Source organism: Adiantum capillus-veneris, chromosome 18 (genome assembly GCF_014529385.1).
Source record: "Adiantum capillus-veneris isolate H3 chromosome 18, ASM1452938v2, whole genome shotgun sequence".
Classification (NCBI taxonomy): Eukaryota; Viridiplantae; Streptophyta; class Polypodiopsida; order Polypodiales; family Pteridaceae; genus Adiantum; species Adiantum capillus-veneris.
In genome coordinates, this window is record NC_140948.1 from 128,812,364 (window position 1) to 128,832,315 (window position 19,952).

The 19,952-nt window shown below is 47.5% G+C and overlaps 1 protein-coding gene across 5 annotated transcripts in view; it reads left to right on the forward strand.

The window, feature by feature from the left end:
- Positions 1 to 382: 382 nt before the first annotated feature.
- LOC147436392 (uncharacterized) overlaps positions 383 to 19,952 on the forward strand; it is a 35,416-nt gene continuing 15,846 nt past the window's right edge. The window contains exons 1-6 of one of the 5 annotated variants that reach the window (XM_086489305.1): positions 384 to 778; positions 867 to 897; positions 1,312 to 1,407; positions 2,291 to 2,413; positions 6,545 to 6,693; positions 6,774 to 6,865. In XM_086489305.1, coding sequence (XP_086345431.1) covers positions 2,327 to 2,413; positions 6,545 to 6,693; positions 6,774 to 6,865 — 328 coding nt within the window. In that variant the 5' untranslated portion in view covers positions 384 to 778; positions 867 to 897; positions 1,312 to 1,407; positions 2,291 to 2,326. Of the gene's footprint in view, positions 779 to 866; positions 898 to 1,311; positions 1,408 to 2,290; positions 2,414 to 6,321; positions 6,449 to 6,544; positions 6,694 to 6,773; positions 6,866 to 19,952 lie in introns of those variants that run through there. The other 4 variants (XM_086489304.1, XM_086489307.1, XM_086489306.1 and 1 more) reach the window with 4 other exon arrangements.

Here is a 19,952-nt window from a genome sequence, read left to right on the forward strand (position 1 = left end):
CACCTCCAAGAACCCTCTAATCTATCGTAGCTGTTGAGCACCTTTGGATAATTGTGCACTCGAGAATGCACAAATATTTGAGGAATTTTACCTCCTACGTAATTGTAGTTTGAAGGTGCCGTCTATTTAGTGCAACCGCAATTGTTTCTATCGGAAGTTTTAAAATGTAATGTATCGAGGGATGCTTTTCAAAAATTTGAGGGGTATTTTGGAAATTTTGGAAAATTTAAAATGCATAATAAAAATTATGGTAAATTTCAAGGGCATATTGGGAAGATTTGTTCAAATTTGAGGGGCATTTTGGGAGGTTTTAAAATTACAGGGGCATTGTCCTGAGGGTAGTAGTATTATTCCCTTTAAACATTCCCGAGGAACGCAAAGTCAGCCGTCCTGGATTACGTAGGTGTCTCCAGAGAAGAAAATATAGAGGAATCTGTTGTTTCTCTTCCAGAAGAGCAGTAAGAAACGCAAGGTCAATCATATTCGACAAGAAAGAAAAGACCTTGGCGTATGAGAAATTCAGAATAGAATCGCCCACGAAAGAAGAGTTGCCCCCATCAGATCGATACCGCAGCAGAGGCCTCCTAGAGAAGCACAGCAGCAAAGGAAGCAGGAACGCCATGGTGGGTTGTGCGCATTAGCAGTGACAAGCTAAAATAAGGCGACCCACATCAGCAGTAGCTCATACAAGGAGAAGGGCGGGTCTCTTGCTCCTCTCTCTGTAGATGCGTCCTCTGCTTTGAACAGGCCTCTCCAGCATGGTTCAGATTACCGAATTGTATCCTTCTCATCTCTGACTTACTTTTAAATGTTCAGATTTCCTGCTTCTCTCACACAATGGCCTCCTTAACTCGATCACCTCGCAGCCGAGTTGTCATGCCTTTATCTTTGGCAGAGGTACGTTTCTTGGGTTCTTGCCATCCTCATTCCTTTGCATTCCTAGTAATCAAGCAATGATTGATTGGGATCTTTGTCTTGTCTCAAACTATTTAAGCTTATTGTTGAGACCTTGTATGCAAAGCTTCTTGCTTCTTTTGATCTTTGAAGGCCCGGTTTGTTGGAATCTTAGTTGTTTCCTAAAGCCTTAACCATCCTGAGTTAAGTCCTTAAGACAGAGTAGTTGGTCGCAAAAGGCGTTAACATGTGGACAACTTATTTTTCCTGAAATTTTTTTGCCTTCTCTAAATAGCTTGTAAAAGCCTAACTTGAAACCAAAGTCAAGAACTAGCAAGACACTGAATACATTTGTGTAGAGTACTATGCCAGGTGTTTAAACAGGTGTACGTGGACTCTTTTTGGCTTGAATAATAGGTTTGGAGGTGCTCACCCCTCTTGGAACGCACAGTAGAATATTGTGACTCGTCTATAAAGCTGGGGGATTAGCTTACTCAACAAGTACTGCAAAAGGTACACATCGTTTGGAGTAGCTTATCTAATGATAAGGTTACTAGAGATTGCAGAGATAGTGCACTTACAACATACGGCATTAAGCTCTCACATTTTAGACTTGCACGAGCCTCCAGGTCTGATGCAACAACACATACATAAAGATCTGGCATACTAGATTATAAAGGATCCTAATCAATTCAACAATGAAACACACAGTACACACCCTTGGGATGATTTGAGAGTATCTTTCAAACACAACACTTGATGGCAACTAACAAGGAAAATAGAAAGACATGGACAAGCCTCCTGGTTTTGAAGCAGGCACCTTTCACGGTATTTCCTACTCTACACAAGAAACAAGAACAATTCTCATTCTAATGTAAACACCACTCCTTGCTCGGTTGCTTAGCTACTTGACTCATTTTATACTTTGAGAATGTTCTTTAACTCTTATGGAGAAATTAGAGAGAATGATGAAGGTTCTTTCAGGGAGGGTTTATGCGGGAAGGAGAACATCACTTTTGGGTTCAACCAACCCCCACCCTCTTGCTGGAGGATATTTACTTCTGCGTGGCGTAAACAATTACAAGATTTGTATCTTTAGTGAAGAACCAACTCATCGATAACTTGGCTCCAACTGTCCTCTCTATTTAATGCTAGAAGTTCCTCCTATTTGATGGCTCTAAGGGACCCTTTTGTAGATATACTTCTTGGGGCTGATTTGGGAGAGGATCAGGGGTCAAAACATCCAAAAAGCCCTTTACTGCAATTACTAATAGGAATGCTTGCAAATTAGGTAGGTAATATTGCATTTTTTACACTAATTTGTACAAATTTTAGGCAGTTTTTTTTCCTTTTTACCCTCGTCCTAACCTGCTGTTTCCGTTTTGTAACATTGAAGGATGAATTGAGACACTTTTCCCAAACATTGGGGATCATGGCCTTGTACAAGATAGTTATTGGACAAGTCCGTATGCTTGAGGGGATGTCAAAGATTATTCGCTCCACCATTGGGGTGAAGCAGGTTGGCCATTATCCCCCATTCTTTTTGGCATATATTTGAATCAGGCTTCAGACTACATAGAGAGGGAGGGTGATAGAGGAGCACAGTTGGTAGGGACATGGATACCCTTATTGTTGTATGTGGATGATATTGTGCTTATTTCAGAAAGGGGGCGATCAGCTCCCCACTGACTACCAGAGCAAGAGAACCTCTGTACAGATGATGGAAGTGGGTACCCCTTGGCCCTATAAATAGTGGCCCATGGGGAGGTAGGGCAAGGCCTGATAAAAATCCTTACGACCCAACAGAAAAATGATATATGGAAATATATGTTGGCACCCGGACAAAAGTGGCCGGCTGGCCCCAAACTCGGGTGGCCGGACCAGGAGCAACCTAGGCTATGGGTGGCCAGCCCGGAGGCATACTAGCCGTACAAGTATGCCCTAGACTTGTGAAGCAGCAGAGTGGTGTAAGTCTAACACCCCCTCTCAGCACCTGATGCTGAACAAACCGCATGAAGCCGAAGACGTGAGGCAAATGATGAAGATGTCTGCTGCGATGTCCACTGAAGGACAATACTCCGGTGAAATCTGCGAGTGTAGCAGCAATCTGGGGTGTTCCAAATCGCCAAGAAATCTCCGTGGTAAAGTGCCCTCACGAGCAGTGTAGCAAACTGCTGTACTCCACCGATACAGGGTGAAGATACTGCGTGAAGGTCCCAACTGAGTGTCAAAACAACTCCTTGTCGTAAAAGAAGTGCCAATAGACTTGCAAGTGTCCTGCCCAATAGGATCTGTGGACTGTGGTGTTTGTAATCAAACCGTTTGGAGAAAATGGGGAAGCCCAGGAACCGTCCATGAGAATGACCGGAAGCCTATCAATGCATGAACCTGCAACCCAATGTGGCCAGGTGGCTAAGCTGTCTAAAAACTCGAGGAAGGCCAGATGTAGCAATCTACGCTGTAATCGTCCTCCGAATCGAGGAAAGCTAGACTAAACAGTCTGCACTGTAGAAGCTACTGTAAATTGCAGCAGTCGCCGAGAGACCGCACGGACCACCACCGGATGGTGTCCGGACAAGGGGCAACTCCATCCTCTGTGAAAAACGCAAGCCAAGTGTCTGCTGTCCACCCAAAAACGCAACTGCGAGGTGATGAAAACGCTGCTGTCCAGCGATTTTCAGCGTGCTCTTACGCTCCCGGCAGGGTCTGGAGCGGTGCAGAGGGTGTAGGAGGGGTGGTGAATCACTGTCACTGCCCCAGATGGGCTGAAAATAGAGAACAGCAAGGGGTAATGGCTGAAATCTGTAGATTTGAAGAGGAACTTCGCCGGCAAGGCGATGCCAAGGCCGGGTAGGTGGTGGCGAGATCCGGGGTCAGAAGCTTAGCGCTGCCCTCCTGCTGACCTGCAAAAACGCAGGTCAATTTGTAGTCCGCTTTTGTTGCACTTTTTGGCACCAAAAACCTTCTGTTCGCTGAAAAAACAAAGGCTTGATGGGTACCCTAGGTTCCCAGCAACTTGTGGAAGGTGTCAACGACACAAAATGACCAATAAAACCGCCAAAAATGGGCTGAAAACCCAAAAACGCAGATCTGGCTGAAAAATGCAGATGGAGCAAAGGAGGTTTCTGGCGATGAAATGATCCCAGAAGTGAAGCACTAGCAACTTGATGCAAAAGCGTTGATCTGGTTTGCAAAAACGGAGGTGCAGGGGGATCCTCCACGACGAAAAACGCAGATCTCATCGCGCGCCTGGTTGTTTGCAAAACACTGGCAGAATTTGCATGAAAACGTTGGTTATGCTGATCTTGGGAGGAGAACCTGATGCGGAGATGCGTTGTCCCAGGCCATGGAAAGCCTAAGCTGCTGATACCATGTGAGCTGGGCTCTGATACCATGTGAGAGTACGCGTGAGAGAGAGAGAGAGAGAGAGAGAGAGAGAGAGAGAGAGAGAGAGAGAGAGAGAGAGAGAGAAGACCACAAACGCTATGTGTAGGAAAGGGGGCGAACAACCCCCCACTGACTACTAGAGCAAGAGAACCTCAATACAAATGATGGAAGTGGGTACCCCCCCGGCCCTATAAATAGGTTCCCAAGGGGAGGTAGGGCAAGGCCTTATAAAAATCCCCACGAACCAACATAAAAATGATATATGGAAATATATGTGGGCGCCAGGACAAAAGTGGGCGGCCGGCCCCAAACTCGGGCGGCCGGACAAGGAGCAACCTAGGCTATGGGTGGCCAGCCCGGACATACTAGCCGTACAAGTATGCCCTAGACCTGTGGAGCAGAGTGGTGTAAGTAACATCAACAAGCCATAGCTTGGTGTGAGGCTCCTAGAACTGAACCTGCGAAACACATCCTCTCCAAACCTCCCAAAGCTCTAGTCAATCTAGCCTCTTCCGCTCTTCTCATGGAGAAAATCGGGCCACTAAAAACCACCCCAAAGATCCCCCTGTGTGTGTGTGTGTGTGTGTGCACGGAGAGAGGTCACTAGACTTATACGACAAAAATGTGTTCCAGTTGAATACCCAGAGGACACGGATGCAAACTACACAAGAGTTGGGCATGAAAATGACTACATACAGAGAGCATTTTCTCTAGTTCACAGAGGATGGGTTCTTATCTAGGCCTGCCTACATGGCCACTCACTTGTCCCACGGCTTACGATAGAGAGGGTTTTGGGCCTCTATCTAGAGATGTCTTGGACTCTATCGTAGATTCAACGACATTGAGCAGGGCTACTGAGAGAGAGGGGCTCACAGACAGGGAGACACACCCAAAGACAGATCACAGTGTTTTGCCATCTAGAGATCGAGCAGAGATGAGAGCAGCCTTAAGAGAGATACAAAGCATATCACTAGCAGAGGTATACCGAGTGATCGAGGAGCAGAGCTGGGGAGATCGAGGAGGCCCAAGATGAGGGGATGCTCCTATTCCCAGAGGAGGTTGCAGTAGAAGATCAAATCTATATTGGCGAGACATGGGAGACGCCCTGTGCAGACTCTCACCATGGAGGACAGTGACGATCATGAACCAACCGATGCAAGTCATCTCCCGATTTTGATACATACATCCACCATTTTGTATCTGTTCTCTGAGATACGCACCCACTTTTTTTTGTATATGTACCCCTCACGCTCTTCATACCCACCTTTTACAGCTCTAATAGTGTTTCCGTTTAGTTAGCTTTTTTCTTTTTATCCAGACCTTGTATCATGATGTAACTCTTTGGTCTCATAGGTCATTTTGGCCTTTAGACGAGTTGATATAACATTTCATTTCATCTCTCTCTCTCTCTCTCTCTCTCTCTCTCTCTCTCTCTCTCTCTCTCTCTCTGCTTCCACTGCCTCTTGACAAAAATCTGGGGCCTCCTGCTAAGTGGCGGCTCTGTCATGTCAGCAACTGCCTTGGTCAGCTTCTTCACTGCTGCTTCTTCCGGGACTGCCCACTGCTCCCTTTATTACCCTTTGATGCCTAATTGGTCATTCATTGAATTGCGGAATGATGTGAAGAAGGAAAAGGCCCGCCAGTTATCTGGCATGTTAGTGGCCAATTTCTCATGATTTTTATGACTGCTGATGTGCTTCAAGCTTCTGTTTTCCCAGTTGAGCTCAACTGGGTTCTTTATTTCATGTCTTCATCCAGCTTTATAGTTGCAAGATACCATTCTGTGATAGTTTTGACTGTGTCCTCGTTGTGAGCTGGTCCATCACATGTTTGGACTAATGGTTCTGTTTCTTTCAACTTTGCATCTTGGTCCCTTGTATCTTTGTTTTTCTAAAGCATCTATGGCTACCATGATATCACCATGGAAGAGAATGTTGAATTCAAGATTTTGGTCTTACAGGCAACTATTCTTTTTGAGTGCTCAAAGCTTCTTAGTTTAGACATGAATGTTCATTTTTGGTTTCGGTTGGGCATGTGTAGGCTCTTGCTAAGTTCGGTTGTAATTGTCATGGCTGGACATGCAGCTTCTTACTTTGACATGTGGTAGTGCTAGTCAAAATGGCATTAAATGTCAAGCAAGGATGTTTTTGTGGAGAGGCAGGCTAATGTGAGCTTTTGTGATGTTCAAAAGTCCATATTTAGATACTTCATGTATGCAATCTAACGAATTGAGATAACCAATTTGTGATGCGTTTCTCTACAGTATAGGGTTGCCCAGATGTACATGGTGACAAAAATGCAGCAAGAGAATACCTCTAGTACTGAGGGGGTGGAGGTGCTAGTCAACAGGCCTTTCAAGGACGAAGATCTTGGGGAAGGCCAGTATACACTGAAGCTGTATCATTTGCAGAGGTACTCCTTGCTACCTTCAGACCCTTCCGAGTTTGAACATAAAAGTAGGCAAACTCAGTGTCCTTTTTTTTAACATCCAGCAAATTTCCTTCGTGGGTCACTGCAATAGCTCCTGCTAATTGTCTGCAAATTGAGGAAGAGGCTTGGAATGCTTATCCCAAGTGTAAAACAGGTTTATTTTTTACCCATTTGTGTGGCATGGAAGGAGTTTTATGTTTAAAGTCCTGTGGCAGTTTGTGAGTTAAACATATATATCTATCTTGTGCATCATTCTTTTTCCTGCTGTGGGCTGCATTCAATTATGGTAATTTTTCTACGTTTATTTTGTGCGCCTTAAGCAGCTTGTTGCAGTTTGTGAGTTAATATATATTTTTTGTGCATCTGACATTCTTTTTCCTGCTTACTGGGCCACATTCAATTATGGCCATTTTTTGACATTTGTTGTGCCCCTTAAGTGGGCATAGTGCATGCTGGTCAACTGGTTTGATATGATCAATGATGGATGTGTTAACATATATATTATATCTTTGCTTGTGATTTTTTTTTTTCTGCTTGTTGCACAATCTTTGTGCCTTAAGTGCACATGGAGGTTTCCTTGCATGTGCTGGTCAACGTGGTTGATATGATTCCGTTTGCTGCTGAGAACACATGCTGGGTGCTAGTTTTGGAGGTTTCTGACACTTTTTTTGGTTCACATTTATTACATTTATCTTTTACAACGATCACAACCATTTGATTGCTTGAACACTTAGACGAATATGAATTAGGTATGCAAGTGCTCAATCAAGCAAATTTATCAAGATGTAATCTGAGGATTGGCAGGCTGTTGTGCCTTCTGCCATGCCTTCTATTGCGCACATTGAGAGAGCTGCATGGGACATATTTCTTTTGCATTTTTTGGTATGAATATATTGCATGTCCCATCCTTGACTCACACTCTGCAGTCTGCAGTTTTTGCGGGGTTTGCGTGTTATGGCATCTCAAGTGAACTACCATGTGATCACTATTGGGCACTGATGGCGTTAGTGGGGATGTTGTGGTATTTAGTCAATACTATGCATAATGGAGCTGATGGTTATATTGTCTTGTGGGTGACTACCATGGGTCTATACCTTGCACTTTCCTTCAAGGTGAATCTGGGCTTATCCTGGATTAATCTTGGTATACCATGTGATCCCATTATTTATTTTGGCCTCTAGGTATTTATTTTACTTATCTGCCAAAGTCTGGGCATGGCAATTTACTGAGGTGGGTGTATATGAGACCCATTGTCCCCATTGTACATTGCATCAATTATTCTCTCTCTCACTGTCTCTCTCTCTCTCTCTCTCTCTCTCTCTCTCTCTCTCTCTCTCTCTCTCTCTCTCTCTCTCTCTCTCTCTCTCTCTCTCGCTGCCGCTGCCCCTGCACCTGCCCCCCGCCCGCGCTCTGACCCTGCACCACCGCCCCCTGCTCCCCCCCCCCCCCCACTCGCGAGCTGTCCCTGCACCCCCGTCCTCTGCTCACCAGCGCTGCCCCCTGCACTCCCGCCCTCTGCTAGCGCGCTGCCCCCGCACCAGCCCCCTGCGCGTCTCTCTCTCTCTCTCTCTCTCTCTCTCTCTCTCTCTCCTCTCTCTCTCTCTCTCTCTCTCTCCGGCGCTATTAATTTTCTTAACGCACGAACCTTTTAACCCCCCATTTTTTAAGTCTATCGTTTGTTAAATTTAAGTCTATCGTACTCTCTCTCTCTCTCTCTCTCTCTCTCTCTCTCTCTCTCTCTCTCTCTCTCTCTCCTACCCCACGCGCGTTTCCCCCCCCCCTTCTCTCTCTCTCTCTCTCTCTCTCTTTCTCGCCCGCACTCTATCACGTTTTTTCCATTTTCTCTCTCTCTCTCTCTCTCTCTCTCTCTCTCTCTCTCCCCCCTACCCCGCGCCCCCCCCCCCCCCCCCCCCCCCCCTCTCTCTCCCCACCCCCTTGCGGACGGCGATCAAGCATGAGGAAGATGAACGATAAAGCCGACCCCCTAGAGGATGCCATTCAAAAATGCAAAGAGGAAATGACGGAGATCATTACCAAGATGAACCGCAATCTCTGGGGTACAATAAACATGCCTGAAGGACGCGTGCTGATCCAAGAGAGCAAGATAAGCACTCTGGAAGACCGAGTGACGACCCAAGAGGAAGAGATCGCGTCACTCAAGAAAGATCTCGCCGAAGCACGATCAAGAAACACACTGGAAGAGGGCGAACTGCAACCCTCAGTAATCGAAGAAATCAACACGATCAAGGAGCAAGTACAGGCCATCAAAGAGGGAGAAGAGCAGCACAAAGAAATGACGACTTCTTGGGTGGATGTTCTTACCAAAACTCAACAGAAGGCGGACGAAGCCGAGAAATGGATCAAGGTGGCCAAGAAAGGGAAAGGCAAGGAGATAACGCCCACGTCCACACCCAACAACATCATTAATCAGACACTAGAGGAGGAGCAGAGGAGAAGGGTGCGCGCTTCACATGTGAGAATTTGCGGTCTTAAAGACAAAGGCAATGTGGACGAAGAAGAAAAAGAACTCACAGCCTTGATGGGGATTCATGAGCCGACGCACACAAGGGCATGGAGAGTGGGCAACATAAAGAAAAATGGAAGCAGTGGAGAAACCTCAAAAGAAAGAGCACTCATCCTCCGTTTTCCCTCCATGGAAGCAAAGAAGTCCTTCTTGAAGAAAAGACCAGTTAACTCTTAAAGAGACTGGCATCTTTCTCGGGGATGATCTCACCCTCTCGTAGATTGCTCATATGCAGGGAGTAATGCCGGATATCAGAGCGGCAAGGGGAAAAGGCAAGATCGCTTTTTACCGAAACGGAAAAGTGGTAATACTAGAGCGACGCTCCACATGACGGTGCGAGACTTATGGGACCACACTCAAAGTAGCTGCCTTGAATTGCAATGGATCTATGCGTCTTGATGTGGGAGCTTTTGAGGATAGCTTTACTGGAAGAGACATCATCTTTTACTCTGAGACACACCAAGCCCCTGGGCAATCTATGCCTCACATCAGTGGATACAGGTGGGAGACAGCCTACAGACAGGAGACACGCTCAGAGCACAGAGGGCGGGGCTCGGGGGGAGTGACAGTGTTATTTAGAGAGGATCTGCAGCCACTGATACACATAGCCCGCAGGGACGAGCAGGCTAGGTACATGTGGGTGAGACTGAAAGCAGAGACAGGCAGATACCTCTATCTAGCTATTTGCTACTTTCCCCCGAGTACATCAGTTTATGCATCACCCAGAGAACAGTCCCCTTTCTCTATTTTGGATGATGACATATGGGAGTTCTCTAGGGATGGTGACATTATGATCCTAGGGGACTTCAATGCTAGGACTGCCCATCACCAGGCAGTGTTTTATGATACTTCAGAGGAGATGCTAAAAGAGCTAGATGTTGCAGAGACGGGCCTTTCCAGACTATCACACATGGAATATACTGAACATGGGCGACACCTGATAGACATGGGCACTGCACATGGATTGGCCATCTTGAACGGCCTACAGAGATTTCCTGCTGCGGGAGGTTTTACATGCTTCCCACACAGACATGGAGCCAGCACTGTGGACTATGTCATGGCACAACGAATCTCATCTCTAGTATCCAGGATCTCAAAGTTGGGCCCAGACTGGTCGGGGTCGCAGTGGATCATGCTCTGGTGTCGATGACCATCTCCTTCTAGTTCAGTGTAGCACACAGGCCACGAGTAGCAGCCCCGACTCGCTACACATTCACACGGGAGACGGATTCTGTATACATGGACGGAATCTACAGACGCCTATGCACTGAGGACCCGGGGCGACCTCTGGAGGAGCTAACTACTATACTGACACAGACATTACATGAGGCAGCAGCAAAAGCATACCCACACACCAAGCCTGAGCAGAGCCGTCGAGCAGGGAGCATGCCTCAGAATAGCTGGTACGATAAGGAGTGCCGCCAGACTAGAGCCAGACTTCAGAGGGAGGTGTTGTTGGGGGACGTCACTCACAGACAGTCACAGATTGACTTCTGATGCCTGGTGCGGTGGAAGAAGAGGGCTTTTTTGGTTCGACTCGAGCAGGATCTATATCAGCTATTCTTGAGTTAGGACTCACGTGAGGTGTGGCGGCTCTTTCATGAGCAGTTTCCCCCCCCCCCCCCTCCCCCTGCTATTTCCTCCGCAGAGACCTGGGGTCAGTACGCATCATCTTTGTACACAGTACCTGGATAGCCGCCCCTCCCCAACCCCCTCGATCCATGCCCACACGCATGTGTCTTTTTCACCGCTGAGATGGTGAAGAAAGCTATTGACAGGATGAAGACCGGGAGAGCATATGATCATGATGGCCTAGTCGCTGAGCATTTCATGCATGCCAAAGACCTACTAGCAGAGCTTCTAGCAGTTATGTTTAACTGTGCCATGTGTTAGGGCCTACCGGACACTTGGAGCCTATCTACGATCGTACCTATCTTCAAATCAGGAGACCCCATGGAGCCTGGGAATTATCGCACTATTATGATTGGGTACACACGGGCACGGTTGTATGCATCCATTCTTGAGCAACAATTGAGTAGATGGGCAGAGAGGGAGGGAATACGCGCAACTGGGCAGGCAGGATTCCGGAGGGGCTTCTCTACTCTTGACCATACCCTGACACTCAGGGCCATCATCGAGGAAGGCAGATCTCATGGGAGACGGATCTATTGTAGCTTTGTGGACTTCCGCAAAGCTTTCGACACAGTACCCAAAGCTAGACTGATGCGCAGATTACAGGAAATGGGAGTACCCAAAGAACTCATTTGGGGGACCATGGCATTGTACAGATCAGTAGTAGGGCATGTACGCACCCCGGAGGGACTTTCTACATTGGTTCACTCCACTATTGGGGTGAAGCAGGGCTGCCCGCTCTCTCCTACTCTTTTCGGTATGTATGTGGATGAGGTTTCTGACTACACATTGACAACGATGGGGATAAAGGTGCTAAGTTGGCAGGGACATGGATTCCACTTTTGTTATATGCTGATGACATAGTGTTGATCTCTGAATCCCCAGAGGGAATGCAACGTCAATTGGATGCTTTGCATACGTTTGCCCACGAAAGTGGTTTATCTGTCAACCTGGGTAAAACCAAGGTTATAGTGTTTAATATCACCCCACAGTGGATCAGGAGGTCAGCACCTACATTCACATAACGCCAGGAGACTGTGGTGTACACAGACGCTTACACTTACCTTGGAGTGGTTTTTAGCAGACCTGCATTCTCACTCAGAAGAGCAGCTGAGACCAGACTTACTAGAGCCCACGCAACATTGGGTAGATTGGAGAGGATGTGTTCGTAGGTTTCAGTTTCAGGAGCCCCAGACGAAGCTCTGGCTCTTTGACACCTTGGTGGCTTCAGCATTGCTCTATGGAACCGAGATATGGGGACCTTCACTGGATCACCATGGGAGGCCGGGTCGCACCGACGGATGGGGGAACATGGAGAAACCTCTTGTCTCTATGATCTTGCGGCTCATTAGAGCCAAGGCATGAGTACCACGAGCCATTATCCGAGCAGAGCTAGCGGCCCCCCACTAGTGGTGGAGGCGCTCACCAGATCAGTCTCCTTCATAAACCGCACATGGGAACTTCCTAGAAACAGATATGCTCGCATAGCACTTGAATCCTCTCGACAATTAGCCATACAAGGAGATACAACATGCTGGTATGGGGAGATGACATCATTGTTTCAGGCACATGGGTTCAGCATAGACAGGCTGCCACCATTCCATTACTCATTGGATGCACCATCTCTCACTCTTACACAGTCAGAGATCACCAAGCTCATCCGCCAAGACCTGACCCAGCTAGACACCAAGAGGACATGGATACAACCAGCATAGGAATTGGGCACGAAGATGGCTTTCTACAGAGACCACCTTCTCCAGCTTACGGAAGATGGTTTTGTGACGAGGCCCGGTTTTGTGACGAGACCCAGCATAGGAATTGGGCACGAAGATGGCTTTCTACAGAGACCACCTTCTCCAGCTTACGGAAGATGGTTTTGTGACGAGACCCAGATACATGGATACCCACTCGTCTCATGGGATACGATGTGCTATTGGCCAGTTATGCACATCTTCTCACCAGTTGCGGAATGAGACTGGGAGATACAGCGGAGTACCAGCAGAGGACAGGACATGCCCCTTGTGTAACATGGAACCTGAGACAGAGCTACACTATACATGCCGCTGCCCCGTCTACTACGAGATACGAGACCGCTTCCATTGCTTGTTCAGAGAGGGTTTTGGACCACTCTCAAGAGTCATGGGATACGAAGATCAGAGATGTCTGGGTTTGCTCTTGCTCGAGCTGCGAAGACATAGAGATAGCCTGATGAATGACGAGGCTAGCCAGTCCCAAAGACGGATCACAGACTTCTTCAGAGCAGACACGGGACAACCGCAAAAGCCACTCCCAGAGCAGAGCTCCCCCTCGTCTCACACCAGAGGCACACTGATTGACCAAGCAATTGAACTGGGGAAATCCATGCGCCCGCGACTGCGAAGAACTACACAGCATCGACGGAGGCTACGACAGGAAATTCGGAGCGCGCTGACCAGGCATGCACGACGCCCGGTCAGACTACTAACTATGGAGGAAATTGATGAGATTCGCCAACGACCGATGCTAGATCTCTTGCGATTCAGCTATCCCAACAAGCCGCCCATTTTTGGCTTAGTTTTTTGCTTGGCACATCGACCAACTTAGGACCCCATAGTATATATCTTTGTTTTGTATTGTTGTTAGGTTATTTTGTTACTCTGACTTTGTATCAGATCCACCACTTTGTAACTTTCGAGTCTCATAGGTCACTATGGCCTTTTGAAGACGTTAATATAACATTTCATTTCATTTCTCTCTCTCTCTCTCTCTCTCTCTCTCTCTCTCTCTCTCTCTCTCTCTCGCTCTCTCTGTACAAGAGCTAGAGCTATACCACCTATTCATGAGCATGGTGCACCGCACCCTCCAGGAGTCACGACCGACTAGCCCCATTGAGGATCCACATGTGTGGCACAACTATGTAGAGAGACTCTATGAGGTGCCAAACCAGCCTCCGATTCCACAACCTCCCAGGCCTCGACCCACGAGCTCCTCCTTCACAAAGGAGACAGTCAAGAAGGCCATCCACCGACTACAGCACCGCCGATCATAAGATCATAAAGGTTTACAGAGTGAGCACCTCATTTATGTAGCCGCCACGATAGCCCCGTTGATCCCACATGCATTCAATCGGGCTATAGGGGAGGGCTTCCCATAGGAGTGGACCAGTACACCATTGTGCCGATCCACAAGTCTGGAGACACCTTGGAGCCAGGGAATTACAGGATTATCATGATTGGCCATACGATGGCCAAACTATATGGGCCAGTCCTGAGGCTGAGCTTAGTTCTTATGGGGAGGCTGAGGGCCTACGGGCTTTTGGCCAGCAGGTAGGGTTCAAGCGGACCTTCTCCACTATCGACCACATCTTTGTTCTACGCTGCCTCATTGATGGGGCAAAGGTGCGAAAGAAGAGGCTTTATAGGTGCTTTGTGGCTTTCCGCAAAGCGTTTTGACACCTTCCCGACTCCCACGGGAGAGGCTCTTTCGACGACTTCAATGTTTGGGGATACCTTCGGAGATGATATGGGCCATCTATGCTCTCTATGAGAGTGACTGGGAGAGTTCGCTGCTCAGGCGGTATGTCAGAGTCTATTGCTAGCACCATTGGTGTTAAGCAAGGATGTCCCCTCTCCCCAACCCTCTTCGGACTCTACATCGACGAGATCTCCGACTACATCCTACGAGCGGGAGGGGTAGGAGCGGACCTAGCTGGTACCACAATCCACATTATGCTATATGCTGATGACATCGTACTGATTTCAGAGTCACTAGAGGGCCTATAGAGACATCTGAGAGCTTTGGATGAGTTTTGTACAGACAGGGGACTCACAACGAATTGGGAAAACCAAGATCATGATCTTCCACACCTCGAGAGCAGTCCGACGAGCAGCCACAGAGTAGAGGTGATCACCTTCCTACATCTACCTGGAGTCACCTTCACCAGCAGATAGGGACCCTTCTCCATGGCATAGGCCGCCATTGACACTCACTAGAGGATACGTAGCACTGGCTATGCTAGAGCGGAGATACCATCAGGCACACTTTCAGGAGCTCCGCACGAAGGGGTGGCTATTCGACACATTAGTCACTCCATGCTTGATGTATGCAACAAAAGTGTGGGCACTTGGATTGACAGATAGCCAGTGGGCCCTAGGCAATACGACCCCTACTCCCCTTAGCATCATCTCTCACATAGTGAGAGAAACATAGTGATCTGACCTGCCAACTCTGTGTCAGATGGAGTTGGATCACATCTCCCCTCTGGCGGAAGATGTCACACTACAAAGACCATTTTCTTACCATACAGGAGGACGGGTTCATACAACGACCACGCTTAGAGACTCGGGGGGCGGGAGGGGGGGGAGACAATCACAACTTACAAATTTCTTTCAGAGAGCTACACCCTCACTCCCAGACCCACCGAGGGGAGTGACCCTTAAGCACGCTGAGGCGAGCCGGGCTAGACGACGTCCACGGGCTACCAAAGGTCCACCGCAGACAGATCGAGGAGATTCAGACTCGAGCACATCGAGCTGTTGAGGAGAGACGAGCCGAGATGATGGTGCACCTAGAGACGTTCATCAAGGCAGCCCTTGCTCATGACCCTTCCATGTACTACATTTTACACCCCCCCATTAGCACAGGATGGAGTTAGCTAGATTGATGCATTTGCATGGTTGTGCTACATACCCTCAACATATCAACATGCACATATCCCTAGTACTAGAGCTCCACCCATCCCCATAGATCTCATCACCCACCAGAGGTCCTTCTCTCTTTTATTTTGTACCAATTTGAACTATTTTGTCTTTTCCAATAGACTGAGGACATAGACACATGTATACTTGATTTGTCTCATAGGCCGACTTTGGCCTCACATAGACGTTAAAAAGCTTTCTTTCTTTCTTTCTCTTGCTCACACTCCTTGGTCTCTACGCTTACGCATCGTCGACTTTGACATGGTATCAGAGCCCTTGGTGGAGAATGAGCACGTTGAGAAGAAGAAGCCGTGAAGTAAATTGCCTCCCTTGTCGCCGGGGCTAATTATCTCCATCTCTGCCTCTAATGTTTTGAAACGCTTGCTATCGGAGGCCCTTGGCGTTTCCTCGCTGTTTCTCCCCGTGCGTGCCACTCAACTAGCGCTGTCGCTAGCGTTTTAAAATGCTAGAGTTCGCAAGTGCTCCTGAGCCGGCATCGACAAAGTGTCGTCCTCTTCCCGCCGTGCGTTTTAACATACTCCCTCTGCAGTGCTGCCTACTATAGAATGTAGCCGACGCTACTCCCCCTCTTCTGCCCATTGCGTTTTAAAACGCATCCCTCCCTTGCACCTCTCTCCTTGCTGTGTTTTAAAACTCTGGAGCCAATTTTGCTTTGGGTGTTGATAGCCTAAGCGAGGGGCATCGGAGGAGGTTTTTCTGGCTTTGGGAAGTGAGATAGAGGTTTCAAAAGGGAAATTTGAGTAGTGGGTAGACTTGAAGGAGCCTTGAAGGATTTATTGTAGTAGCTTGGGAGGTGGTGCACGGCCACCCCTTGGAGTGCGAGAAGGAACACCAAATTCCAGGTCTTGTAACTTTAGAATGGCACCCCTTTGCTCGAGCGCCAACGACAAACTGAATGGCGATAACTATGCCCATTGGAACTTGATTATGCAACTCTGGTTCTCACGGAAAGGCTTATGGGACATAGTTGTTGATGGCTCGGAGCCTCGTCCTACAAGGGATTCCAACAATAGGTACACCCGCCTTCAAGATGACGAGTATCAAAAATCGTGTGTCGTATGGCATGCTTGTAATGCGAAGGCAATGTCGGCCATTGCGAAATCTCTTACAAAGGAAATTTCTCCAGCCATTCAGACTTTGAAGACTGCCAACGATATGTGGTTCAAGCTCGTTGGAATGTTTGATCGGGATTCTACGATGCGAGCAGTCACTCTTCTTGGACAATTATTTGCCATCAAGTTTCCATGAGGAAGTTCCATGCAATCATTTCTTATGAAGTTATTCATGATCAACTATCAGCTATGAAAAGTGCACTGACTAGTACTCAGTTAGCTGCTTTGGTTCTCACAAAGCTACGTGAGGCGTATGAAGGACACTTTGGCTACAATTCGCGAAGGAAAAGCTAGAATTTGATGATCTCAGCTCTTTTCTCATTGAGGAGGAAGCCGTGTTGATAATTAAAGGCAAAATTTAGATTTTTGAGAAAGGTGTGGAAGCACTTGCTGCTTTGGATTCCAAAAAGAAGACCAAGATCTGTTGTTACAATTGTGGAAAGCGTGGTCCTTTGTTGAAAGATTGTAGATATAAAGGCAAAGACAGAGATTCTACAAAGCTCAAAAGCAAAAGCAAGCATCATGAGGAAAGCAGTGATAGTGACTCAGGAAAGGACAGTAAAGAGTGTTGGCGACTACATTGGCAAGGACTCCCACCTTCTGGTCACATGGAGACCCTTGCCGTCACCAGCTTCAGCCAGAGAGAGGCTTGTGAGTGGCAGAGAGGGGCAAACAATGCTCTATAATTTGGACCCCTGTGTTGGAGTTCAAGTTATCGGTGTTTGAACCCGTTGGTCGGAGTTCAAGGCACATGCATCTGGCAGGGAACCAATCACACGTATCTAAAACACTATGGATTAGTGCACCAATTCATTGTTGTTGGCCGGATTATGGACAGGATATGTTCCAAAGCTCATTAGCTTGGAGTATTTTAGACGTGATGTGTTCACAGTTCATGAATGGGAATTCTTGGACGTAGTGTGGTCTTCAGTTCAATTTTCTAAAAGGCAATCGATGCTCAAGATGGCATTCTTCTAAGGTACAAAGTTGAGGGTAGCAAAACCGAGGTGTATCCAGTGGAAGGTACCCCTAGTGGGGTGTCCATGGTAGCTTCTTCATCTACTTGGTCTCACCATTTATGTCCACTATGAGTTGCAGAGAGGGTGTTATGGCATCTCAAGTGAACTTCCCAATGTGATTTCATTACTTATTTTGGCGTTTAGGTATTTATTTTACTTATTTGTCAAAGTCTGGGTAGGGCAATTTATTGAGGTGGCTATATATGAGACCCATTGCCCCCATTGTACATTGCATCAATTATTCATTGTCACGTGACACATCCGACCCTATGTGTCCGTGGACAAGCTACAACATGATCAGGGTTCAGTCAGTCTAGTCAGTCTAGATTAGAAGTGATCTAGCACTTGTGAGTCTATTCGTAGACCGTGCATGCCCAGTCACTTAGCATAGATGCATATCCTCTGGTTGCACACAACATGATCATCAGTATTCCCATCAGAATCCATTAGGATCAGTTAGGGGAATTTTCCAGTGCATTTAGCCTATTTTCTCTATTTTTGACATTTTTCACTTATTAAATTTAAGTGACTTTCCAACAAAAGTAGGTAGGGCAATTTGGGTAAGAAAATATATAAGCAAACCAAAGTGAGCACTAAATGGCAGAAGAGGCAGCAGGTGAAACCGGCCCGTAGGCGGTAGACGTTGGCTTTCACCCGAAATTCTTTACTTTAGACACACACAGAGTACTTTGCAAAGGTAACCTGTAACGAGGATTAACACCTAAGTACACACACAGCTCTGGAGCTAGAATGCTCCGAGCAACGCCGACAACCTGTAGGCCCCAAAATTGGCGCCCCTTTCGGTATTTCTTTATTCTTTAACAGAGGGAATAAAACCTGTGTTCTCCTACAAGCTGCCCCGCATAATCTAGGCTAAGAAACACCCGTTCTGGCCCGATTTCGGCAGCATAACTGTACTAGGACGCTTCACAATCAGTATCCCCACGCAATAGGTGACTTTCCCGACGCATACAGACACTTTGCAAAACCTGGCGAGAATCTGCAGCACGCTGAATTCTCTGTTTTCTGCCCCGAAAATGCGCCAGTTCACCTGTACAGCGGTCCCCTTGTGTCCCCGAACCTCCTGGGGGTATTAGGGTCCGTTTAAACGGACCGAAACCCTAAACCTGCAAAAATACACAGCAGGCTGTAATTCCCTTTTTTGGGCTCCGTTCTGCGTGCCGATCGCATCTGTAGCAAGACCTCGAGCTCCCGCACCTGTAGGGCTACTTGCCCTTTGAATCGGACGAGATTTCGAGCGTGAAACCTCTCCAAATTCACCTGTACCTGCGGGGGATTAGCCGCTAGCTAATCCAGTACCCGTGCAAGAGGCTCTTGCCTCGGCAATCTCGCATGAACCCACATAACTGTACATTGGTCAAATGAAAAGCCCACTAGTGGGGCATAACATACTGCTCGTAGGGGAGAGAGAGGGCAGTGCGTAGCGTGCAGGGCATCACTCCTGGCACCGCGCTGTACATAAGAGGGAAAAGGAAGCACTCCATAGCTCTTAACCTGTGACAGAATGCAAAAGAGGCCCTCTCCCAGCTTAAAATTCAGCGCCCATTTTTCCCTTGAGAGGCAAGTGTACAGAAATGTGCCACTTGGCGCATTTACAAGCATTTTTCCGTTTCGGGTTCGCCGCTTAAAAATATCATGACCGGTTGCCCAGTTGACTTCGCGGCAGAGTTGTAAAATGTTCCCCGAGTCATGCCGGAGGTAATGACGCGAACACATTTCTCGGCCCAAAATAGCAGTTCCCTAAATTTTAGGAGATGCTTCCCTTGGGCTCCCATTGGTCTTCTGACCATCTATCCTCATTGGGACCGCATCCAAAAATGCAATGTGGCCCAACTATTGGATACTTTCAGTTGGTAGTCACACCTTGACTTTAGGCCTTTATTGAGTTCACTTTCTAGTATCCACCAACTTGCTAAGTGCGACGGGGGGGAACCTATATGATCTTGCTTTGAGTCTAGACATCCTCTTACCATACGAATTCTAGTGCCGACCACTACCCATCTGCGGGTGAAACTACCGTTCACATTGGCCATGCAATGTCCGACCGTTTGCTACTTCAAGAAGAGGGTCTCAAAAATAAAACAAAACCCCTTGGAAAGAAACCAACAACTAAAGTTAGCAGTTGCCACGTCCTGGTGACATAGTTAACAGTTGCCACGTCCCCGTGACAGTAGGAGTTCCACGCTCAACAGGCAACTTCTCAGCAGAAACCCCCCTCGGGCAGGAGACTTAGCGT